The following is a 27,412-nucleotide window of genomic DNA, read 5'->3' on the forward strand; positions in this document are numbered from 1 at the left end:
TACAAAACATTAGTGTCGTCAGCCATTTAAATGTACTGTTAAACAGAAAATTTTCAATATCAGTCAGTAACTTACCTGGTATTTGCAACATTATATGTAATTGGTTCTGTTTGAAATTTCATAGACGAGCTTCGTGTATTACTAGAATGACCAGACGAAGCATCTGTCGGACTGATACATTTATATTCACCCTCCTGAAAAAAATTTTGATTGTTTGGAAATTGTAACTTCGCTATGTTAAAACTGTTCACTTATACAAAATGTGAAGATTACGAACGGTAATCAGGCTCAAAAGTCCAATTTAACAATACAAACTGTGACCAGAGCAAACACGGACCACTGAAAATAGAGGTGGGATCAGGTGCCATGAAGTCATCACGTTTATCATAAAGTTTAAATGTTAGTTTGCTGTCAATGTCTTTTTCTTGTAAAACATGCAAATATGAAACAGATGTGTCTGACTCTGTGGTGTCTTTTATTCTGAGTTCAACGGCATTTCAATGGGATACTAGTATATCGAATCAACGTAGGAATGAAAATCGTCCATTTAGCTAAATGTCGAATTGAAGGCCACAGCAAGAGTTTTTTTTTTTCCCCTTTTCCTGTAGAAGTATTTCAATTAATTTTGCTTCATAAAAATACAAAAAGGTCTGCTAATAACAGGCATAATTAGTCCCCAGGGGAATTGAAAGACCAAGTATCCGAAGAATTTATAGATATTGCCGATGAGAATCTCAAGAATCTTTTTAATATCAACCTCAGAGTTCTAGTAAAGTGGAATCAGAATGGTTTTTTTTTTTTTTTTTTTTTTTTTTTTTTTTTAACAAAATAGGTTTGTAGATGAAGAATGACAAGGTATGCAAATTTACATGAAGAAGCAGTTGTCTGAAAATGCCAAAAAGCCTGGTCTATAATTGGTAGGTCATTGCTTTAATACTAAATTTAACTACAGAGTACTCAATATTCCTGATCAATACATAAGGCTCAGGGTGGGTGTGACAGGTCAAATAGGGAATGCTTACTCCTCCTACGCACCTGATCCCACCTCTGGTGTTTCCAGGGTTCCGTGTTTTTGCTCTGTTCACGATTTGTTTTGTTTACTGAGTTTATGAGATTGATCATTGTGCGTTATCTTCACCATTTACATTAAGGGAATGGCTGTATGAAGTGTTGAAAAGTCGTATGATTTGATGCTATTGATTTTGGTTTATTTTGTGATTTCCGTGATTTTAAATTTTTAAGAAGTTCCTTGGATTTTAAAATATGCACATTGGTTAATACCACTCGAATATCTTTTTGGACAGTACTTAAGTCTCTCCTTCTTTCTTGGGGAGTAAAGAAAGGGCCTCGGTAGACCATTTGCTAGAACCTGCTACGTATCTTTTCTTGTAAGATTTTTTTTGACATTTTAGACTACAAAGCGAGTGAGAACACCAACGGCACTTGTCAAGTTATTGTAACTCGAAACTTCTATACGAAGTGACATGTACTATGTGATGTTATTTGTTATGCACTCTGTTTATGAAGTCGCTCAACAAAACTTGGATTGGTTTAGTCGATTTTATTTCACCAAACCATAAAAGCAACAAAACAAAAAACTAAAACAAACAAAATCATAAAGGGAAAAAATGTAGATGCTGTCATAAGACAGTGATGCCCGCACGTAAGTGTTTGTCTCTAAATTAAGCTAGCTTCCTAGTACTTGGGTAGCCAAGAAACCACGATAGTAACTGTAATTTACATGTTCATGAAATATGTAGACGTATCAAATTGAGCACAAAATACACGGGCCTCTTATGTTAGCATTTCAAATAATTAATTCATTACCCGTTTGAAATGATTGAATGTAATAAAGTTATTTCTGTTTTTAAAACATTTTCTGTTTTTTTTTTTAAAGGATGCCTTTCTTCAACAAAAAGAAGAAAAAATTCGGCCGAAAAATTAGAATTTGATGAATTTTTGTCCATTCCATCTAGATAATAGTATTTTTCAATACCTGGCAATTTTGATGAAATTGACATTTTTAGACGCCGGAATGATATTTTATCGAAAACAATTAATTCAGACTTATATGATTGTATTTGGAGGGGTGGGGGAGGGGGTAGGGAGTTCGGGGGGTGGGCTTTCCAAATTCACCCGGGTGACCTTGATTGACCTCGGAATCAACCAAATATACCTTCATCCCTAATTCACAATTCATCTGTTTTCCTGCTTTATTTGCCTCAACTACCCCTTCCTTGGAAAATTTCTGGCATTTTAGTATTATCATCATAGTTACAGCGTCCTTCCCTTATTTCAATGGTACGGATAAATTTGCCATACTCTTGATTTGCACATGGTGTTTGTTTATTTCATAAACAATCTACTTGTGGTGTTACGTATAGAATCTCTTATCTTGCTTCAAATGGATTAACCCTAGCTGTCAATAGGTAAGAAATCTACAGATATATAGGGTGCCACTTAAAGGCGCGACGTGCTAAAATAATCAAATTTATAAATCTATAAATAAACATAATCATGGATGCAAAATGCAAGTTATTTAACACATTAATCGGACTGCTAAATTACTCTTCACTTCCTGAAACTGGGAATTTTTCTTTGTATCATGATGTATTAAATGTTAAATAGTTCATTAACCCCTGGAGATCACCCCTACCCCCTGAAACTGGTAATGGTCAAATCTTAAAAACAACATTTAAACCTCTGGAAGTCATTTCACTCTCTAGAAATGGTCAAATATCTTTAAAACAATTTAAATCTTTAACCTAAATCATATACAATCTTGTTCTTTGTGTCATATCGCCTTTAATGATATATACGGTTAGGCCCTTGGAGATCATCTCTAATCATCTTGCAAAGATGAAATGGCTAAAATGTAAAAAAAAAAAATATTCTGGGAACCAGGTTTTGTAAAATAAAAAATAAACGTCGTATGTGTGATCCCCATTTGGCCCAAAAGGATGAAATGAAACCCTTATTACACATCGATATCTACAGAGCACCCTCAATCATCTCGCAAAAGACAAGATGGATACTTTGCAAAATGTAAGAGGAGTTCTGGGAACCATATACATGTATTATGTTTTTATACTAAATTCGACTACGGAAGACTATGTATTATGCTAATTTTGACTACGGAATATTACGTCTGCCTGATCAATACATAGGGCTCATGGCGGATATGACCAGTCGACAGAGGATGCTTACTCCTACTATAGGCCTGATTCCCCCTCTGGAATTTCTTCTGGGGGTCCGTGTTTTATGCCCTGTTCACAGATCTGTATTGTTTGTAGGTTTTTTTGCGATCGATTACTTTTCGTTATCTTCACCTTTTTTTTAATTTTGACCCCATTTGACCCCAGGTTGAAAATAAAAATGCCGAAACCTTATTGCACATCCACAGGAACCACCACCCCCAATCATTTCGCAAAATAAAAAATGGAATGGTTACTGTGTAAAATGCAAGAGGAGTTCTGGGAACCAGGTTTTTGTAAAATGAAAAGTGTATTTTTTTTTTACCGCTAATTGGAGAGAAAATGAAAATTGTAAAACCTTATTGCACATCTACAGGACACCCTCAATAACCTTTCAAAAGATGATGTTGCTTCTGGGTAAAATGTATGAGGAATTTTGGGAACCAGATTTCTGAAGAAAAAAACGTCCGCGTCGTTTTTCGATCCCCATCTAACCCCTAGGGCGAAAAAAAATCCGAACTTACTGTATATCTACAGGACACATCCAATCATCCTACAAAAAAAACCCGATTCGGTTACTGCGTAAAATTATTGAAAAACTTTTTTCGACTCCCATTTGGTCCCCATGGGTTAAAATGAAAACTTTGAAACCTTATTGCACATCTACAGGACATTACTATCATATTCCAAAAGATGAAGTGGTTACTGCATAAATTGTATGAGGAATTTGAGGAAGAAGAAAATGTGACAGACGGACAGACGGACCACGATAACAATATACCCGATGTTGCTTCAGAAAGTGTTGGTATAAACACATAAACCCATGTAAACTGTTTTCCTGTTAAAATTCCTATCCACTCTGTATACAAAACAACAATCTTATTGTTTTGTACATATCTAAACAGGAAAAGGAATATATTATATATATTACTGTAAATTACCAGATTTTCGCGACACCTTTTTTTCGCGAGATGAATAAGTCTTTGGTATTTATAAGTGAGACAAAACACGAATTCTGGTTATTGTTTTATATAATCTTTACTTATAAAAATACATGCGGGAATGAAAGTTTAGCAAGCAGATCATCTCGAGTAATTACCCAAAAATAAAGTTCTCGTGAATAAAAAGTGTTTTACTGTAGTTTTTTCTTTTTCTTTTTCTTTGTTTTTTTTGAAATGATGAATATGTCAGGTGTCTGATAGCATGATCTTTGTGACACATTGATTATTTTCAAAGAGATAAATTGATATGTTATTTATTTTGATGGAATTTAGAGGAATATTTTGCAATCGTCTGCGATTAACAAATAATATTAGTTCTCCTTGTAAAAAACATCCTTCTCAAAGTTGTATTTATTGAATTGTTGTCAATGCAAAAAATATAATTTTTTTTTTTTTTTTTTGCAAGGTGATCTTAATGAATTTGAAATTTAAGTTACCAATATGACAGTTTTCAGTAATGAAATGATAGGAGGGGAAACGCTTTTCCAATTCTTTTCACACCTGATAATTTTGCCCAAATCAGCTTCCACCCCAATTCACCTGTTTGCCTGACATATGCGGGATAGATAACTACGTCTCTTTGGAAAAAAAAATCTAGATCTGAATCTAAATCTGGTATCACTTTTTACCGTACTCTTTGGGTTGCACGTTGTGTACTGATAAATAATCTGGATTATTTTTGTGATGTTCAATCAGCAGGGATTTTTTTAAATGGGTAATTTATCACTATGATGTTACGTACCAGTAACATTTTGTCGTTAAAAGGTAATACGGGTAAAAAAAATCTGAATTGTACATGGTTTGATATCTATGGCTTGGAAAGGGCTAAAGACTGGGTACCATGTGCAATTACTTAGTTGGCCTAGAACCGGAAATAATCAAATATTTTTAATTAAACTTGAAAGCTCCAGAACTGTCTTTATATAATGTCACATTAAATAATATATGGGTCATGACCCCCGGAGGTCATTCCCACCCTATGAAACTGGAAATAATCATATATCCTATAAAAAAAAGATGTTTTTTGACCCCCGTTTGCCTTATCGCATATTTATAGGACACTCCCAATCATATTCCAAAAGATGAATGGGCTACTGTAAAAAATGTAAGAGTCCAAGGAACCAATTTTTGTACAAAACATCGGTTTTTTTACCCCCGTTTGGCCCAGAGGGTGAAAATCGAAATTTCGAAATCTTATTGCACATTAACAGAACTCTCCCAATCATATTCCAAAATATGAATGGATACTGCAAAAAATGTAAGAGGAGTTCAGAGAACCAGGTTTTTGTAGAAAAACCGTTTTTGACAAAATTGTTGTCGATACTTCGTGGACCCACCTAACATTTAACCAATCAGTTGTAGATTTCAAGACCTTTAGTCATAAAGAAATAGTACTAAAGTCATTGAAATTGTTTTAGTACTAAAATTTGTCCAGCCTAAGTTTCTTTTACATAAACGCGAAAGTGGAGGGGGTGTTGTTCAAACAAAAAGAAGCACATAAGTGGAAAATATTTTAAAATTTAAAAAGTTATGAATTCATTAAAAAGTGTGTGTAAATACAGGATAATTGAAGATTAAAAATTCAGCAACATGAAAGTCTGTCCCATGGAAAACTCGGAAGTTATAAATCTGATAGTTTTCTTTTTTCATCGCATGCATTTGTGAACATATATCTTCTTTTTACACCGGTTAATTGACTATTGCTCGATGTAGCCATCACAGGGCTTTTGATAGCCCTATGATTACTAATACATGTTTTAAATCTAAACTGTGCTATTTTTAATTTTTTTTTGATTTTTTAAGATTTTCAATGTCTGAAAAAATCCTTAATGATTTAATACATATTGAAAAATCAAGAATTTTGCAGAATTTCAGAGCTTTTTAGTGAAACATTTATTATATGTACTGTCTTCCCAAATATTGTTCAGATATATTTGCTGTAAGCTATTTCATCAAATTTTATATTTTGATAGAATTTTGTGGGAAGAGAATATAGTCGTCTAAAATTCAAGACATGTAACCTAACGCCTTTAATGTCAGATTCAGATTCCATCCTTCTTTTTATCGCATACACGAGATATTATCAGTAAGAACTGTTTGTAAACATTTCATGTTGATAAATATTTTTTTAATCATTTAGGATGAGAGTTCTCATGAAGAAGTATGTATTCTTTCTTCTATATCATCCTTTCCAAAGAAGACTTTGTGAATTATCATGTAAACATTTCACATTGATAACATTATTTGGGGATTTTTTTAGGATAAGAGTGCTAAAGAAGAAGACAAGATTCTTTCTTTAAAATCATAAAATATTTGTCATGAGGCTCATGGGCGCGACTTTTGGATCTCACGAAAACAGGCATCTTATCACAAGCACGTGGGGGTAAACACAAACTTCCACCTCATATCTCATAGCGCAGACTCACCGAATAGTGTCATAAAACGAATAATGGCACATTGTCATTGACCTAAAAAAAAACATGTATAATGTAGATTATATATATTTTTAAGCAATGTCTTTGGCGAGAAGGGGGATGGGATGGGAATAATTAGATGCTTGAATCATGTGCTGCATGTAATTCATGTGCTACGTGTAATTCGTATGAAGGCGAATCTAGTTATACGTATCATTCATACTAAAAACTAACAGTAATTCCTTATATATTTACAGATTTACTTTTACATTTCTTCATACAAACTATTATGATAGAATACATTGGGTTTTTTTATCTGTTGGATTTGATAAGGAAATATCTTAAAAAATAGACATTCTTTAATAGTTAAATAACTTTGTCATGGGCATTTCAGATTAACTGTGAGTGCTTCTAGACACTATTAGCATCTACGTTGTTTTAATTTTTTATTCACTCTTTTGAAGTGGAAGGGGAAGGGCGGGTTACATTAGACTTTCATGGTCAGCAATGCACTCTACATATACAGGCATACAAGTTTCAATCGCAACTTTTCTTTTTTTTCCCAAAGAGCTTTTCTTCCGAATTTGCTTGAAAGATTCCGAGAAGCGAAAAATTCTCTTGATTTTCATGAAATATTTATTACAAAAATCATATACAGTCTACAAAAACAACACAAGGTGTGGTTGTGTGATTTTTGTGATAGACAGGTCCTTGTGGTCTTTTAGACAGAGAATTTAAAATTTGACCCTGGTGAGCTAACATGGTGGTTTAATGCATTCATACAAAATGAACACAACTTATTTGGTGTCTCAATGTTCGAGGTAAATATATTTTTAGATACCAATCAGGCTTATAAAGTGAAGAGCAACACAGTTTGCCTTAGTTTCAAATATGAAGCGTTTGTCGTGTTTATCGTTCGTCGTACTAAGCTTGTTTGGATCCCACGCTTTTTCGATTCTAACAGACGGCAATATAAGGAACTCTACAGATTTAGATTTCGGTGCACTTGATACTAAACACGTCGACGTTTTTCGACAGCTACTAAATCAAGAGACCTTGATCCGAATGACATTAGTGAAAAATGTCCATGCATTGATGAAAGACATGGTGACCCTTCAACAAAGTCTTCTGTCTTCCGAAAGCGAGATTTCTTCTCTCAAAGACACGACTACCAGAGAAATAACCGAGTTGAAGAAAGAGGTACGGTCGCTTAAGCTTGAAAACAATCGATTAAGTAGCAAAGTTACCAGATGTAATGAAAATATTGAGTCTTTAAAAGAAAATATAACGGAGGTTGACGCCAGTCGCCGAGTGTTCGAAACACAGCTGATTATGGAAAAGCAAATGTTTGAACGGAACACATCCGGTATCTTAGCAGACATTAAAACTGAAGTCCGGTATTTGTCCACTACGCTTCTGGACCTCAATAAACACACTCTGGAACTAGACAAAAATATTCCCGAACTCATTGACAACAGATATGTATTGATATCAGGGAGTCTGAATGATTCTCTGGATGCCTATAGGGCAGAAATGAGATCTACTAACAATAAGCTGAATGTTGCTCTAACTGACCTACAGAAAACGCAACAGACCATGACGGATTCATTGTCTGGTGAGTAGAAGTAAAATTGAAATATATATATATATATATATATATATATATATATATATATATATATATATATATATATATATATATATATATATATATATATATATATTTCCATTTGTTTTTCTGTGATAACTCTTTGAAAGTTAGGAGAGTTGATTTCTTGATCATTCCACCGGAATGCAAATTTCGCCCAGCGAAAGGTCAGGAGCTAAGAAGGCCTAATATGCACGTAATTCTCGTGCGGCTGTCTTTGTGTTTGACGTCAGTGGGCGGGGACTATTGAAATAACCCTGGCATGTGAGGCCTCGTGTAATTTAAATTGATGCGTACACCTCGATGCTGAATGATGCTGTAGTTTTTGGACCAAAGCCCCTCCCCTTCTGGATCTTTGTTAAGCCTAAACCGGAGGTGGGTGGAAGCTCTCGGATTTTGTAAAAGTATATTCACCCTTAATCACTGTAAGAATATTTTATTTTTGTTATTCCATCTTCTGATCATGTTTTATAATTGTTTTTGCCTCTCAATTTAATTACTTTCCACCTTTAAGTTTAAAAAAAAAAAAAAAAAATTAAAAGTAGAGTGGCGGTCTTGTAGAGTAGGCTTCCCCCCCTAAAATACTTCCAACCCGGAAAACCGGCTCTAGAGTAGGATTTCCTCCACGGAAAAATGTCTCTAGAGTAGGATTTCCCACATCAAATTCAAATATTACTCTGCGTTATAGTTACAGAGTGCGATTACCCCAAAGCAAATTTCCCCCAATAAAATATTATGGCCGCACTTATGTTTGAGGGGGTAAGGGGTGACACATTCTTACAAGTGTCCCTTCTTCAAATGGCGACCAGTTCCATAGAAACATACGAAGTATGAAAAACAAAATTTTAAATCTCATTTTTCTAAGTATCTGTCCAATTTATTCTTTTGAAACATAAAAATCTTATGCTTTTCATCTGGTCAAACTGGTTTCTGAAAACATTGGTACACTGTAATCGGTTGAACAAATTTTTAACTGTGTCCATGAAAACAAAAAGGAATTTTACTTTAAATGGATTTTTCTGCAACTGCATTTCAAACTACATTTCCATGTTATTGGTATGTAAGTGTCTCTCTAAATTTCTGGTGTTTAAATATCCAAAAAAGCTGCAGTTGCCATGGAACTAAAAATGAGTCATTCATTTCTAAAAATTTGAAATCTTGCAGAACTGTAAAAGAGTATTTGCTGTCTGCTTTCAAATCCAATATAACACCACTGGGGTCGAGGAGACATACTCTTAAATCTATTAGTCTACATATTTGAAATCTAAATTTACAATTTTATTTCACAATGCGCCCGTTATGCAACTTATCCCACGTTTCCAACTATCGTTGATGCCCTGGCATACTCTACTAACTAGACAGTGATTCCTTAAAAAAAATAATAAAATATATATATATATGAAGATTGATATTCATATTAATTTGATAATTATTAAATATTCATGTTAGTATATATTTCAAACCTCGTAAATATATATATATATATATATATATATATGAAGATTGATATTCATATTAATTTGATAATTATTAAATATTCAGGTTAGTATATATTTCAAACCTCGAACAAACGTTTTTTGTTGATACCTAATAACTTGATATACTCCAAGCCCAAGCTTCATTGTTGAGTGACTTTGCCATTGTGTACATAATTATTATATTAAATTATTATAATCATGGACACAGGGTCAATGTCACTAAACAATGAAAGAAAAAGTGAGCAAGCTCACATACCCCACGCTCCCCTAATACTTGACAATGCAACATTTAATGAATGGCACGGTGCACTTTATATAGTATAATTCAAAAAGGGGCATTACTTTCAAAAATCATCATATCAAAACTTCTTGCATATATATTCATTCAGATCTTCAAACATTCAAATCTTTGTCTGTTACAAATTTAATTGGGTTGATAAATAATGGAATCAAAATTTCTTGGTAATATACAAATCAACACATTATGTCTGAAATACCTACAAAATTTCAGGAAATTCAGTGCAGGAGTCATGCTGACAAACTGTTTTTTTAAATTCCTGAGTGATTTTGATTTGTTAATGAGTGTAAGTCCATGTCCAACGTATGACAATTTACACATTTAAATAATTGATGGAAACAAAATTATGATGTAGTCGTATAGATTTGTTTATATACTGTACTTACGAAATTATTTAAGGCAAAGCACTGATTTGAAAGGGGGGGAGAACTTTTTTGTGTACTTCTATCCAAGATTCTGTGTGTTTGTGTGTGTCTATCTATTTCCCTTCCTCTCTCGGACATTAATCTACATTGGCCAAAATTAAAACAGAAAAAGTAAGGTTTATTTGACGGATAATTTAGGATTTACGTTGTGTCACTGATACTTCAGTTAAAAAAAGCATATCCGAAAGTATAAAAAAAAAAAGAGTTACTCGCCACCTTGTCTTCCATTTCAAGAGTAATGATTTTTTTTTTTTTTTTTTTTTTTTTTTTTTTTTACAAATGTCATATAAATTCTGTGGAATTCTTCGCTTTTCTTGAGCAATTTGAGAAATAGCATTAGGAAATCATTTTTTAAAAAAAAAATCTTTATCTACTCCCAAAAAGTAATCATCACCTAAGTCCAAAAGACTCCTAATTTCCTGAATTTAGTCTATTAGAACTGACATGACCGTCCTCATACATAGATTGAAATTTTCAAAATTCTGAAATGAACCTAATTATGTTTGAAATCTAATCACTGTTGGCTGTCACCTGACTTGTTGCAGACAGGTAAATATACCCCTTTTATAATTATCACATCTGGATCTGTGCAAAATTGCACCAGTCAGAATCAAATCATCATCTTGGTGATTATTATCTTGGTTACCGGTAAATAGCACCAAACACACAATAGTTGTGATAAAATAGATAGCAACACAAAGAGTTTAATTTCTCGTGTAAAACATGTACTAGATGTAAATATGGTGCTAAACTTTTCCCTCGCCATTCGATTTGGTTACTCGCTTCGCTCGACACCAAATCTCATGCTACTAGGGAAAATTTTACCAACTTTTACTTCATCCTTTTTTGATTTCCAAATCATGTTAACGTCTCATTCCCTGTCTCCCTCTGACAATTACTGACGCTGACAAGTTATTGAAATTAGTGACCGAAATTCAAAAAATATTACCTAGATAAGGAGAACTTACGTAAACTACGGATATGAATACTTTGTGTCCTCATACATCTCGGTAATGGCGCTGCTAAAAATTTCAAGCACATAGCTACATCTGACTAGGATGGGAAATCAAATCAAATCAAATCAAATACAATTTACAGAGAAATACATGTATATGAATTATTATTTCTCCTAGCTATGCCACTTCTTTGCTTATGAAAGACATGTTGCGTTGCAAAGTATTACACAGTACGAACATCGTATGACGGATAGAACAGAAGAAAATTGGGGAAATATAAAAAAAAAAAAGAGGTTGTAATTTTTTTCTCAAAAACCAATCTGGAGATTATCACCACATTTAAAGATAAGGATTAGGATATTAACAAGAGGCCCAAGGGCCTTAACGGTCACCTGAGTATAGTACAATTTAGAGGATCCATAAACTGATAAATGAAGCTTTGTTGCCCAAAAGCAAGAAAAATAGTATGATTAGCAGCAACAAAATAATTGGTCTAGTACCTAATCTGTCCACCATTTATCACTACAGGTATTACCATGCGGACCATTAACAAAATGTCTATTTTTTAACCCCATATTATTACTTCTCACATTGGCCTCTCTTGGCCTTTGAAGAACATTTAAAAAGATAAGTTATTTTTGTCTCATTTTTATTCATCTATTATTTCCAAGTCTACCTGATCATTGAAACTATGAAAGTACTTTTTGTATTATACGATAAATATTCTTGCATAATTCTCGTATTCCATTAACCTTTCAAATAATTTGTTTACAGTGATTAATTATCAAAGGTGAATGGCAAAGGGGAATAACTTTGCTCAGCAGAATACAAGTTAATAGAGCCCTGGCCAGGACCAGAACACTTGACTAAATGGTCCAGAGGTTCAAAATTCTGGTAAAGATACCTTTGCATATTAAAACTTTTACTCTGTTTGCTTCAAATATGCCCAGAAGCATAGAAGATTTTCAAAGAAATGCATTTTCACTATATTATTAAATAAATAAAGCCCCACCCTTACACCAGAGCATCTGACTGGGGCCATGAACTCACAATTCTGGAAGAAGCACCCTTGCTCATCATAACTATACACTTGTTTCTTTGCTTTATAACCAGTAGTAGAAAAAATATTTTGAAAGAAATTATGCATTTTCACTATATAATCAATAGAGTCCCCCCTTCACCAGAGCCCCTGACCCAGGGGCTATAAATTTCACAATTTTGGAAGAGGCATTCTTCCTTATCATAACCATGCGCTTACTTTGTTTGAATAATACCCAGGAGCAGAGAAGAAGATTTTGAAAGAATTTATGCATTTTCACTGTATAATCGATAGAGCCCTGCCCTTACAACAGTACCCTTGACCCTAGGGCCATGAAATTCACAATCATAACTATGTACTTAGTTTATTTAATATCCAGGAGAGAGAAGAAGATTTTCAAAGAATTAATGTATTTTCATTATATATATATATATATATATATATATATATATATATATATATATATATATATATATATATATATATATATATAATTTAATTTTGTTTGTATTCTAGCCTCTGATTGGTTAATATCCAAAAAGGAACACAAATTATTTCTGTATAACCTGGTTTGGTATGGGGACACACACCCCTGACAACCAGCTGAATCATCTGTATGCATACAATCCTCTCATTTCCAGTCCTCGGGATTCATGGAAAATTCCAGATTTAATAAATATACCTTTAACTTCAAACAATAATTCGATCTTACCACATGTAAACAAGCTGCTAGGCCTATGTATCAGTTTTTACCTCCCCTCGCTTCCCATCACTTCCGTTACTTCCGTTATACGGTTGTATTATTGAGCGGCAAATTTGAAGTAATAAAAAGCAACGAAATTTTACACCCATATTTATTTAATGATTTTAAAATTAAATTATAAGGAATGACTCTAATTCTTGGCCAAATTATTCGAGTATAACCTGGTTTGGGTCAGTTTACGCTGTTTTATAATCCGCTTCGCGGATTATAAAGCGTAAACTGACCCAAACCAGGTTATACTCGAATAATTTGGCCAAGAATTAGAGTCATTCCTAAAATATATATATATATATATCAATAAAGCCCCACCCAAATACCAGAACCCCTGACCCAGGGGCCATGAAATTCACAATTTTGGAAGAGGCAACCGTGCTCATCATAACTATGCACTAAGATAGTTTATTTGATACCCAGGAGCAGAGAATAAGATTTCCAAAGAATTAATGCAATATTACTATATAATCAATAGAGCCCCGCCCTAACACCAGAACCCCTGACCCAGGGGCCATGAAATTCACAATTTTGGAAGAGGCAACCATGCTCATCATAACTATGCACTAAGTTAGTTTATTTAATACCCAGGAGCAGAGAAGAAGATTTCCAATGAATTAATGTAATATTACTATATAATCAAAAGAGCCCCGCCCTAACACCTGAACCCCTGACCCAGGGGCCATAAAATTCACAATTTCTGAAAAGGCAGTCATGCTCACCAACTATATTCTTAGTTTACTTAATACCCAGGAGCAGAGAAGATTTTCAATGAATTACATGTAATGTATTTTCACTATACATGTATAATCAATAGAGCCCCGCCCTAACACCAGAACCTCTGACCCAGGGGACATGAAATTCACAATTCTAGAAGAGGCACTCTTGCTCATCATAACTATGTACTTACATGTAGTTAGGTTATCTAATACCCAGGAGCAGAGAAGATTTTCAAAGAAATAATGCATTTTCACTATATGATCTATATAGCCCCACCCTAGCACCAGAACCCCTGATCCTGGGCCCATGAATTTCACAATTTTGGTAGAGGGCTCAATGCTTATTACAATCATGCCAACAGTCTGACTGCTTGATGTCCAGGAGTAAAGAAGAAGATTTTTAAGGATTGCAATAATTTTGGTGGTTTTAGCCCCACCCCTCAGGCCCCAGGGGGGCAGGGACCAAGAAATTCACAATTTTTGTCCCCCTTCACCAATAGATGCTATATGCCTAAATTGGTTGAAACTGGTTGAGCGGTTTCAGAGAAGCTGAAAATGTTTAAATGTTAACGCACTACGGACGACGACGGACAAAAACGGAGAGCAATAGGTCACCTGAGTGACTCAGGTGACCTAAAAATTGTTTACAGACAGACGGACGGACGACGGACACCTTACTATCGCATAAGCTTTTCTGGTCTCTGACCAACAGAGCTAAAAATTTACTTACATTTGTTATTGATCATCTTCAAACTTATTTTGTTAAAAAAAATGTTGATTCTATACATAAGTATTTCGAGGTTGATATTTAAAAAAAAAACATAGCCATTTATTAAATCCTAAGTTGTACAGAGACCCTCGAATCCGTGGGAGGGCAAGATCAACATTCATTGTTGGCAATATTGGAATATTTCCTGATGGAAACGTTACCAAAGACTATTGCAAAAGGAGAAGTCAGTAAAAATCCTGATTGCCTTTGGGAAAGGTTTCTAAATAAGACTCAAGCGTGCTTGCAACATTCAACAAACTTCATTCATATATCTGAAAATACATCTAAAATTGAAGCATTAAAAAAAGTAACGCTTGTAAGTCGCTGGCTAACTTTTGTCGAGTGATTACAATAATCGATTTCAAAATTTTTAAAATACCCTGAACCAATATCACGCACATCACAAAATGATTTAAATACCCAATACTTCAAAGCATTACTGGTTCAGTGGAGCAAGCGGAAGCTTTCAAAGCCAATGGTCCCCGGTTCACATCCACTGAGGGACAACCATGCTTTTAATTTTTAAAAACGAAAAGAAATTTATTCATGTTCTCTTTCGCTTAGCTCACCCGAACATAAATCATTTCCTGTTCTAATATACAAAAAAAGAGCATAGAATATAGTATAGTATAGAATATAGATAGCCATTTCGAATAACAAACGTCGGGTGACTGGAACATTACATACAGGTTTATTATAATAATTTATTCTTATACTAATCACAATCCAAATTTTTAGATACAGAGAGAATATTATCAATATTATCTTTAACATAACCATTTTGGCAGACTTGCTCCTTCCTTTTCCATGCGCTTTAAAAAGTCTGTCTGGAATGTCAAGATTTGCTGCTGCCGTTGCTCCACCTGATCTAAGGGAATGAAGTCCAAACTTTGTACTATCTTCTCTGACTTCTGATAATGCTCTTTAAAAAAATCATAGAAATACATGATAATGGTTTATTTAGAAGACCCAATTCATAAGTTCTACTGTTTTTGAAAAACCGAACAGACCTAAATATACTAGTCATCATGAAACTTTTTGTCCGATCTTTTGATACTACATAATTCACTTTTTCATTCACAACATCTATGTATTTTTGACAATATTTAGTTTCATACCTACGTTGATACGATATATCCCATTGAACTCGAAATAAAAGACACCACCACAGAGTTTGATATATCTGTTTCATATTTGGATATTTTATTATTACTGGAGTGTTCCATGGAACGCATGTGTCGCCTGCTTTGTAGCTTCATTAAAGGTGTAAATACATCTAAGAGTGGTCAGCTTTTTATTAGTCCCCTACCGGTGAAACCGGAGGGGACTATAGGTTTCCTCTGAGTCTGTCCGTCCGTCTGTCCGTCTGTCTGTCTGTCTGTCCCTCTGTCAGTTTGTCCCACTTGGTTTTCCGCACTTTTCTTCTAAATGCTTGCAGATATTGAGCTGATTTTTGGTATGTGAGTGCATCTTGATGAGTTACAGATCAAGTTTACATTTCGTCCCGCTTCATTGATTTTTGACGGAATTACGGCCTTTTCAATTTTTAGGGGTTTTCCGCAATTTTCTTCTAAATGCTTTCAGATATTGAGCTGATTTTTGGTAAGTGACTTTACCTTGATATAGATCATGTATAGATCAAGTTTGCATTTCGTCCCGCTTCATTGATTTTTGGCGGATTTATGGCACTTTCAATTCTTAACGGGAACCAAATTGCACTTGCCGGTAGGGGACTAGTATTGCTAATGCAATACTCTCAGAATGCTTGTTTACTATAGGCATGAAAGACTGATAGTTCAATGCATTTGTCTGCAAAGAAAAAATGGCATCCATGGATAGTATGACTGCGATAGAATATGACAATTAAAGAAAATATGGCTCCATAACCCTCAAATGAATAATTAAATTGAAATTATTAGAAAGAACTATTTGTCATTTTGTTAATTAATATGTGTTTCCAACAATCCTCCAAAAGAGATTTCTGTCTGTCTTTACTACAATTGTCAGTCTACACGATCCATTGTTGAATACCGATCCCGATGTATTTTTATTGAATATAAATTTGTGTGGTACATGTAACTGTATTTCGTACAGTTTCAAAGTACTTTTTCATGAGCTAAACGTGTTTCCAATGATCATTCAAAAGAGATTTCAGTCAGTCTGTCTTTACTGAAATTCTCAGTCTACACGATCCATTATGGAACACCGATCCCGATGTATTTTTCATAGTCTTTAAAAATATATGTTTGTCTGGTAACTGAATATCATACGGCTTCAGTACACTATCATGAGCCCATAAACATTTATAAATGCTAATTATCTAGACCCTGCCTCTCAAAATTCAAAATTCATAAGTTTAATTTAACTGTCCGAGATATTTTTTGCAAAGTAGTCAAAGGTCAAGGTCAAGTGGATGGTAATGCTGGTATTTTTCATATTGTATTTTGACAACAGTGTACATGCTAAATAGCATAGACCTACCTCTTTTAAAATGTCAAAAATATGCTGTATATCGGCACTATGAGCTATTTTGAAAAGTAGGTCAAAGGTCACAAGGTCAGTAACCATGGTAATTTACAAACGCCACAGTGCCAAGCAATATATGTGCAAAATATCAAATCTATACCTCTTACAGTTCTAGATATAGGATGTGACAGACGGACAGCTAGACAGACAGAAGTGATCCCTTAGTGCGACACAAAAAGACATTGATGCCAAACTAAAAACTACACTTTATGATAAACGTGATGACTTCCTTTATTCCTGTAGCAATATACCATTATTACCAACATATGGAGTTGATCTCTCAGTTGGATAGCATCAAGTCGATCTTTTGTAAATTCTATGACCGATAAAATATGCAAATACAATCTGTCGTTTACTACGGATTTTTCCGTTTACCCGATCATGAGTTTTATTGGTAAATAAATAAGGTGCGTTTGCCATGGATTGATTAATACATATATTAACCCTACAGTTTATTATTTTTAGAGCTGCGCAATATACATGTAGATTTACAAATGAAAGCAGATGAAATAATGAACATATATTTTCCTAGTACTTTTTCTTTTTAGATAATATGAACAACACAATGGAGGGGCTAAAATCGGAAGTCAAACAGACTCAGTTTGAACAATTAAAACTCTCCTCTGCTGTGTCATCTTTAGAGGTGTTTCGATTGAATTTTACCAATAGACAGTGTGGTATGTACACTCCTATTTCGTTTTCTATTAAAGACAGGTGAATGAATTTAATGCTTAGTAATGAATTTTACTTTCTTTCACAAGTTTTAGTATAAAAATAATTTTAAAATACATGTACGTAAAGCATTTATAATGCAGTTTGATGATCATACGTCTAATAAGAACGCTTCCTTATCACTTTTGGCGATGCATGTAAATTTATACTTGTCGTGATATGATATTACAATTTCAGAGTTTTTGTCGAGTTAAAAGGTCTTAAATCATTTACAATTCTACTACAGTTATTGCCGAGATCAAAGAAATGCCGCAGACATTATTTTCAATAAATCAAGAACGTCATGAAAATATGAGATCAGGAGCACATCTCAAACAATACACCGATTGCATATTAGTAGTACATTAAAGTAAAGTTTTCGTAAATATTGCAGGATAACCTCCGAGGTCTCGAAATGTTGTTTTGAAAAATAAATTAAAGCCGAGGTTTTAATATTACAAACAACATTTCGAGACCGAGGAAATTATCCTGGATTATTGATGACAAGAACTTCTTTCAATATTTATATTCTTAATCTACTAACAGCTCTAAAATACGGAGTCTCGTTCAACCAGAGGCTCGGCTGTTTCTGTAAATTCCGACCAGCGGAGAGTTCTGGTAAAGGCTCACGATAGCGTATGTTGACGACCCCTTTGAAAACAATGAAATATGGAAATAACCAACAGTATTCAAGCTACAGTCCATTTAAACAATACAAATCGGGAGCAGATCAAACACGGACCTCCAAACACATAAGTGGTTTGATCAGGTGACATGGAGGAATAAGGATCCCCCGTCGATCGCTCACACCCGCCGTGGGCTCCTTTTCATGATCGGGAAAAAGGAAAATATCGTAGACAATTCAGTGTGTAAATTTATTGATTTTTATGAATCCGTTATCTATTTTATTGTTTTAACAATAATCAGCTTTTATATTTCAAAGCAACATTTCTCGACCTCGGAGGTTATCCTGCAACATTCACGAAAACGCGAAATTTATTTCTTAGGTGTGAGTGTATGTGTTTTAATGTACTATTCATATGTAATCGGTGTATTGATTAAAATATTATTCAGTTGCAGAATTTGTATATATCCCCTTACTTTGTCTTATTTAGGAATGCATCCCTTTAGATCATAAAAGTCAGATGTTAAGAGCCATTCTCTGTAACGACTTGAACTTTTATATAGGAGCTGTGGCACACATAGTCTCAGAATTTCTCCAAACTCTCTATGATAAAAGTCTTTGATACTGTAAACTCAAATCAGGCAGAAAATGGTTGCTACGTGACATGGTTACCATGGCAACATGTCCTAAAGTTTGAAAAATGGCATTTTTCAACATGTTCAGAGTCCCACAGTTAACGTTTGCAGCGAAGCAAACAAGTGGCAATGATTGTTTCTGGAAGTTGAAGGCCTTATGTCTTAAATGCGTGATAAACATGTTTGGTAAATCAACTTTAACATACGTTACTATGGAAACAAAGTATTCAAAAGTAATAATTTTGCCCATTTAATTTTATAAAATCATACACTTAAGAATAAAAAAAATTATAGGTTGAAATGCAAGCAAATAATAGACAAAAGATCCTTGTAGCATATACCAAGGAAGAAATATGATATTTCTTATAGGATGGCAATGGTTGCCATGGTTTTAATACCAAGAAGGGATTTTGAATTTACTCTATTAGTGTTTAAATCTTATCCTATCTTTTTAAAAAGCATATTTTTGTATAACTAATGATCAATTTTTAAAGATGTTCATGTGACCCTAATTTTCACATTTCAAAAAATTCAAATTCAATTCTTTAAATAGTGCGTTGCTATGGAAATAAGCCGAAAAAATATGCATAAAAATCTGAAAAATATTAATAAGCCGAAAAAATATGCATAAAAATCTGAAAAATATTCTGTTTCCTTGGATACGTACCCTTGTATGTAGATTCCCAAAACTTTTATGATTGATAATTATGAACAACTAACCTGACTTTCAATTTTGACTGCCACACAATCTCTAACTGGATGCAAAAAGCTGGCACATAGGGTTTAATATTGATATAAAATTAACAAAATCGAACATGTTTCCTTCTTGGTTACCATAGCAACAGTGTTGTATTTTTCAACAAATGTTATCAATATATGATATTCAACTTTAGTTCTTCCAGATAAGTACTATTCAAGGTGAGTCAAATAATATGTTTCTTGAATAAAAAGTAAGTAAATTCCTAAGGAGCAAAAAAAATATCACTTTAAACAACTGGTACATTGTTTCCATGGTTGCACTGCAAAGTAACAATTAATCCCAATTTTTCTTATGTTGTCGGTGTTGCAAGGTCCTAAGGATGTATATGTGCCAGTCATGAAATTTATTGTTTTTCCTGAAGATAGTAGCATTAACCCAATCTTAGCAACATATTTTGCATGGTTACACTGTGTTACCATGGCAACCATGAAAGTTATTTTTAGAATAATATTGCCAATACCTAATTACTTAAGATCAAATATTTTTATTGTTTTTTCTTAGGTTGTTGATTGAGTTTGATCATTTAACACCTATCATTAGTGAATATTGAGCGTTTTTCTGCATTTTTCAGCATCTAAAATGTATTCCAAATGTACCCATGGTTACCACTTACTTAGAGATAAATTCTAAATAGTTTCTTTATAGCATAAGTGGCAACAAGGTGTCAGGTTTTTGTGAGAATGGTTTGTTTGTTTTTCTTAGTCTTTATTAAGGCTTAATAAAGATTCAAAGTAGCTGAAAATCTCAATTTTTCCAACTTTTCTGGCTGTAACCATGGCAACCAAGACGCATAGCAACGAAATTTGATTTGATATATGTTTCTGGTGTCAACATGTAATAATGGGTAAAGTTTCATCAAAATCGGTGACCATGCGTGGCAAAGAAGTTTAAGTGGTTACAGAGAATCGCTATTAATAAACATTAACAATTTTTTGTGATCATTGCTAATACAGTTATTGGATTTTAGGTGTATCTACAAATGTAGCCTTTACTGCCGGTATTACGTCTTCTGCCTCTTCATGGACCGGAAGTATACTTGTTTTCCCTAAGATAATATTTAATACAGGAGGAGGTTATGACCCTACAACAGGGATGTTCACGACCCCCGTGGACGGACACTACGTCTTCTTTGTCAGTGTACAGAGTTATGGTACAAATGAGATTCGGATGGACATTGTATTGAATGGAGAATCTAAAGTCAGAACAATGGCATACGACGGTAGTGATAAGGATTATTATGAGGCAGGGGTTAACCTGGTTGTCTTAAGGCTTAACCAGGGAGACAAGGTGTGGGTTAAACGTTATACTGGGACTGGTTATTATTCCCTTTCTGTACCTGTCACAACCTTCTCTGGATTCCTTTTGTGAAAAAAAGAAATAATTAAAAGGATAAGATGAAGACAATGGGCCTAGACAACAAAAAGATACTGGATTAGAAAGCTAGGTACGACCTTTCCATATGGTAGAAATGATAATGTCAAAGCTTTGGGAATCTTTCAAGTCCACAATGTAGCAATGTGAATGTGATTGGACTTTCCAACAATGCACAGAGACGTAAGCGTAATCATGGACTTCAGTCTAACATTAAACCTATTATACAGCATGTATCTTTTGTTTCATTACTACGTTATGTAAATAAACAGGTTTTCATCACATTCGTACCGAACTTTTCTCTGTTCCTTTTGAACGTGTTGAATGGTCTATTTGAAAAGATCAAGGAAATTCGTTTTTGGACTCTTCGACACCAGAATACAGATGTTTTACATAGGGAAATATCGCTAAAGCAACCTATATTCCTTACACTTCAATTTCCCAGCAAAGGAATTGATGCAGTGAATATTATAATATTCTTAGTCTCAAAAGGGTCCGATCTTGTATTCCACCATAATTCAAGATGAAGTCCACACCTTATATTTCTTACAAATATTCATCGACTAACTATTTAATTACAAGAAACTCTACAGTGCCTAGATATCGAACATCTTAAACATAGTCCTCCTACGTGTTCATGTTCTTCTTTACTATTCAACTATATATAGTCCAGCTAGACACTTCATTACTGATGACGTAAATTTAATTAATTATGTTGACTTTAAATCACATTTCAAAAGAGCCAAAATTTAGGGAATCCCGATCTTTCAATTGGCGTCAAAATTTCATAAATATTATGAATTTTGTGGAAGATAACCCTAAGTGATGGGCCAAACATGAAAAAGAAGACCTTGAAACTTTTTCATAATTAATTAGGATTACGGTAAAAGTATTAGTTGGGTGTTGATATCTCGAATTAAGCAGCAGAGGGGGAATATGAAAACCATCTTTCCTTCCGTCTTCTATAATTTAGAAATGAGAAAAGAATTAGATATATTACACGATCAATATGTTCTGGTCCCAACTGAAAAACCAGGTAACAACATTGTCTTTGTTTGTAAGGCTCATTGTTTTGATTGTATTGTAGAGTTTTAAGCTCATCTGAGCCGAAGGCTCAAGTGAGCTTTTCTGATCGAAATTGGTCAATTGTCTCTCGTCGTTGTCGCTGTCGTCGTTAACTTTTCACAATTTCATCTTCTCCAGAACCACTTGGCCAATTAATGGCATCTTTAAAAAATCTTCTTTTCAAAACCAAAGGGCCAGGAAAGATGAAACTCACGAGAAATCATCGTCAGATAGTGTAGATTCAAATTTGTTCAAAACATGACCCCGGGGGTACGATCAAGGTTTTACACAGGAATATAGGAAAAATCTTTAAAAATCTTCAGAACAGCAAAGCTATCATTGGTCATATTTTCATTGAAGCATCCTCAGGTGGTGTAGATTCAAGTTTGTTCAAATCATGACACCCGGGGGGGGGGGGGGGCACAATGGACGATCAAAAGTTTACAGGAGTTTATTGGAAAAATCTTTAAAAATATTCTTCTCAAGAACAGCAAAGTCATGATTGGTCACATTCATATGAAAGCATCCTCGGGTGGTGTAGATTCAAGATTGTTCAATTCATGTCCCCTGGGGGGTAGGGTGGGGCCACAATGGAAGATCAAAGTTTTACATAGGGGTATATAGGAAAAATCTTTAAAAATCTTCTTCCCAAGAGCAGCAAAGCCCTGATTGGTTATATCTATATGGAAGCATCCTCAGATAGTGTAGATTCAATTTTGTTCAAATCATACCCACTTACCCCTTCCCCCTGTTTTAGGGGTAAGTCGGACCACTTATGCATTTAAGCTTTTCAAAACTGAATTGATTTTTGCTTTTTTTCCTAGCCACAGTGCTCAGGTGAGCGAAGTGGCCCATAGGCCTCTTGTTAATATTTTTGATATTCCCAGCAATCAAATTGAATTTGAATTACCATACCTAGAAATGGATTCCTAAACTACATAAAAATCCTTACAAACAATGATACTTTAATATATTCTATGGGTTCTCCAGCCATGGAGAGAGAGATGTATAATTTTCCTAGCATTACCTACGCCTAAAATTGATTGGTCAAAATAAAATAAACAAGAATTATGTGGAATTAGATTACTAAATATGTACACAGTAATGATCCTCAAATGATTCTTAAATAAATGTTCCTAAGCTATCTTGTGCGTTAGCTATTCAAGGTCTGTAACCAGTTGGTGGAGCTTCCAAAGCTCCAAGACCTTATGTCTCAGAGCAGTGTTTCCAAACATTCCTTAATTAACCTTTATTTTTAAGTAGTTTTAGAACCTAATGTACTCCAAATGGTCTGCAGTGTTTTGAGACCCGCAAACGAGGAACAAAAAAATCCCTCATCTTATTCCACGATCTGCACTGTTCAACGGCTGGCAGACTTACTAACTAGAACATCAGTGTGCTCACCGGTATTTACAGTCTTACCCAAAGACGCTGAGTCATCGTCTTTGTCCTGGTTACCACAACGTTTGATGTACCATAGCTAGAACAAAAGGGAGCATTTGATTGATAACATATTTGCATATTATTAATTTGATCGAGGGAATTTCTACTACATTACTCGCGCCTCCGAAACATATGCGTCCCGCAAATTATTGAATAACACAATTTTTTTTCTTTCAATTTTTTTAATACATACTTCCAATAAATATGAATTATGAAATCTATGAGTTTAAAGGTAATGCAATATCTCTTGACATTTCGTCTTATAAAAAATCTAATATATCTATTCAGCAAACAATCTGCATAATTGTCCTCTGCGTATGTGTAGCTTAACAGTTGTGATTTGAAATTATTATTCACTTTTAGTAAAAAAAAAACCAAAAAACTCTTCCTCTTCCGCGGTTTCTTCAATGTTCTTATGGTCCTGAATGTAACTTGAGACCACCTTGCGAAACTTTTTTTTCTTTATGATTCTGTCTTCACAACCAATATGAAAATTGGTTTGAGTACCTTTTGTACTTGAATCTCCAAGCCAAACCTCTCAAGTGGTGTTGGTTTCTCAGGAAGAGAAATAGGGCTGTCAGGTGTAAATACGGATGCTTGAGCAGAAACTTTTCTAACTACCCATCCTTTCTCTAGAGATCCGGTTTCTATTACGCTGATGTCGGCTTTTTCATTCACGCTTTTGATCTCGTGTGGATCTTGTTTGATCTCATCTTGATCTCAAATATTAGTCGTCAGTTCACCAGCATTTTTGTGACCATCATCATCATCATCATCATCACCACGCGAATCACTACACTGAACCAAACTTCTAGGTGTTTACTTAACATTTTTAAAGTTATTAAGAACAAATGCATATAATAAGTAATTTCTTTGATTTGTAGTTAATGATGCATATTTCAGTTTGATGTTGCGTAAATTTCATGTAAGTATCTCGTTATACTTTAAAGCAAAGTGTCAAGGACATGATAAACCCTCAAAATGAAAATTCACATAAAATAATCAGCATGGAGTAAGACCACATCTCGTTCTTATTACTGCAAGACATCCGGGTTTAAATTTCTACGAATGCGGTTGTGATCATTTTTATTTACCAATTCTCCACGGAATCTAAATTAGTTTGACTTTCATGGTCAACTTCTTCTGACTCTTCCTTGCTTATTTACTGATTCTTCGTCGTGAAGTTGTAGATTTTCGAGGTTTATAACTTGTTTTTCCTTTTTGTGCATTCTATCACAATAACTGATTTGCTTTTCAACCTTTCTACCACATGCTACCACATAAACAACATCAAACCATTGTTTAAGGACATCAAATGGTCCGCGCCAAAATTATGTTAGCTTAGGAGAACAACCAATCTTCTTCAGTGGAAGAAATACCCGGTATAAACACCTTGTCACCAGGCTTAAATCTCTTCCATGCCATTCTCATATCATGGTATCTCTAAATCGGGCCAGTAAAATCTGCTGTACTCTGGCTGTTTTCTCAACCCCGGGATGCCCGGTCGTCTTTTCGTCATGGCAATGCTTTAAAATATTCCTTCTCTCGAAGAAAGGTATGCAAATGGTTGAATTTTGATTTCATTTGTCTCCAACACAGTCCACCGTCTACAAACAATCCCATTTACCAATGTCAGTCTGTGCCACTGACACCAAAGAAATCTAAGGAAATATCCTTTACATCTAATATCTTCAAAAGCTTGTCTGGTATTTTTTTCAAGCCATGATTTACATATGTCTTTGTCTTGATCTTGCATTTCTTGCACAGATATGTTACCTTCGGATGTCTTTTCCTCATGCGTCGACCAAAGTCTGACTTTGGGGTGAATAGATTTGCTAGCATGGAATTTGTTTCTACATTGTCTGTACGGGATCCTACTCAGAACATTCGCATTTCTGTGCAAATTGCCCGCTTGCTCTGTGTTGAATCTGTATTTCATAGGTAGATAATGTTTCAATCCACCTAGCTATCTGTCCTTCCGCATCTTTCTTAACAACCATCTCAAGGAACTATGGTCGGTGCGTACCACAAAAGGCTTACCATATAAGTAGTGTCTAAAATGTTTTACAAAGATTATAATTGATGGTAACTCCTTGCGCGTAACGCAATATTTTCGTTCACCTTTGGTTAGACAGCGACTCGCATAGTAAATTACTTTCTCTTCCCCATCCTTTACCTGAAACAAACAGCACCAATCGCTGTGTCACTTGTGTCAGTGTCAAGGATGAAAAGTTCTGGAAAGTCTGGGTGTGCAAGCAAAGATGCTTTCACCAACTTATCTCGTAAAATGTCGAAAGACTTTCGACATTCTTCAGACCAAATGTATTTTTTTCGCTGCTGGGTCAAAGCATGAAATGGTTTGGCTAAAGCAGCAAAGTTTGGATCAAATTTCCTATAATAGCTACATAATCCCAAAAAAGATCTGAGCTCAGTGATATTTTGTGGTTGAGACCAATTTTGATTACCTCTGTTTTCTTTGGGTCTGTTGAAATACCTTGGTCCCACACACCACATGCCCCTAGTAGTAAATAGTCAACACTATTTGCAAAAAGTGTATATTTCTTTGTCTTTAGCTTTAATCCTGCTGCTGCTTGTTTATCAAACTCTTTGGATAAGTTCTTGAACATGTCTTCAAAGGTCTGGTGTAAACAATAATGTCATCGTGGTAAATAAAGCAAATGTCCCACTGTAGACCTGCTAAGACAGTCTTCATCAACCTCTTGAAGGAAGCCGGGGCATTACATAGCCCGAATGGCATTACATTGAAATAGTACAAGCCATTTCAAGTGCCAAATGCCGCCTTGGCTTTAGTTTTGCGTCCATCTCTATTTGTCAGTTTACTGAATGTAGATCGAGGGTCGCCAACCATTTGCATCCCACAAGTTGATCTACATGTAGTACTTCGTCTTTTCGTGGTATAGGATACAATAGGCGTCTTTCTCTGTAATGGCATTTAGGCGTCTTTGATCAATGCAAAACCTCGTAGATCCGTCGTTTTTCTATACTAGGACAAACCTTGATGTCCAAGGACTCTTATAAGGTTCAATTACTTTATTTTACATGTTTAACCAGCTCTGCATTCATGTGTTCTGGGAGCCTCGTAAGAACTTCTTTGATTGGCTTATGTTTGGTCATAGAAGTTCGTCCCACATCTTTATCAGATTTTGTAAAAAAAAAAAAATGTGCGTTTATCTACACAAAAGCTGTTTCACAGCCATTGCTTGCTTTTTATTGTGATTTGCTACTGTTTTTTAAACAATGACGCCAACTGATTAGACATATTCTCGCTGGATTCTGATTCATTTACTCCACCCTCGAGTATCTCTTCGACTGGTGCCAGTTGTCCAACTGTGGTGCCTGAATGTATTGTGATATTTCTTTCAGTTGGGTTAAGCAAACGTATTGGAACACAGTTGTTTCCTTTCACTAAGGTTCTTCTTACTTTCCTTAGGTGTTAGTATGGGGATTAATGTTGCTGCTATTGCAGAAAAAATACATAATTCGCGTAATAATAAAATTTTTTATTGTTTATGTTTATATCTGTAAAAATAATCATTAGTAAGTTTTAAATATTGTATTAT

At 34.5% G+C, this 27,412-nt stretch overlaps 1 protein-coding gene across 2 annotated transcripts in view; it reads left to right on the forward strand.

Annotated features, from left to right (window-relative positions):
• Positions 1 to 7,497: 7,497 nt before the first annotated feature.
• Positions 7,498 to 27,412, forward strand: part of LOC133189975 (uncharacterized) — a 28,420-nt gene continuing 8,505 nt past the window's right edge. Inside the window, exons 1-3 of one of the 2 annotated variants that reach the window (XM_061325429.1) lie at positions 7,498 to 8,224; positions 17,770 to 17,898; positions 20,920 to 21,613. In XM_061325429.1, the coding sequence (XP_061181413.1) occupies positions 7,501 to 8,224; positions 17,770 to 17,898; positions 20,920 to 21,320 (1,254 nt within the window). In that variant the 5' untranslated portion in view covers positions 7,498 to 7,500 and the 3' untranslated portion in view covers positions 21,321 to 21,613. Of the gene's footprint in view, positions 8,225 to 17,769; positions 17,899 to 20,919; positions 21,614 to 27,412 lie in introns of those variants that run through there. The other variant, XM_061325430.1, reaches the window with a different exon arrangement.

The sequence above is a fragment of the Saccostrea echinata genome, unplaced genomic scaffold, assembly GCF_033153115.1.
Source record: "Saccostrea echinata isolate AGI-Se365-2 ecotype Australia unplaced genomic scaffold, CSIRO_AGI_Sech_v1 ptg000020l, whole genome shotgun sequence".
NCBI classification, from domain to species: Eukaryota; Metazoa; Mollusca; class Bivalvia; order Ostreida; family Ostreidae; genus Saccostrea; species Saccostrea echinata.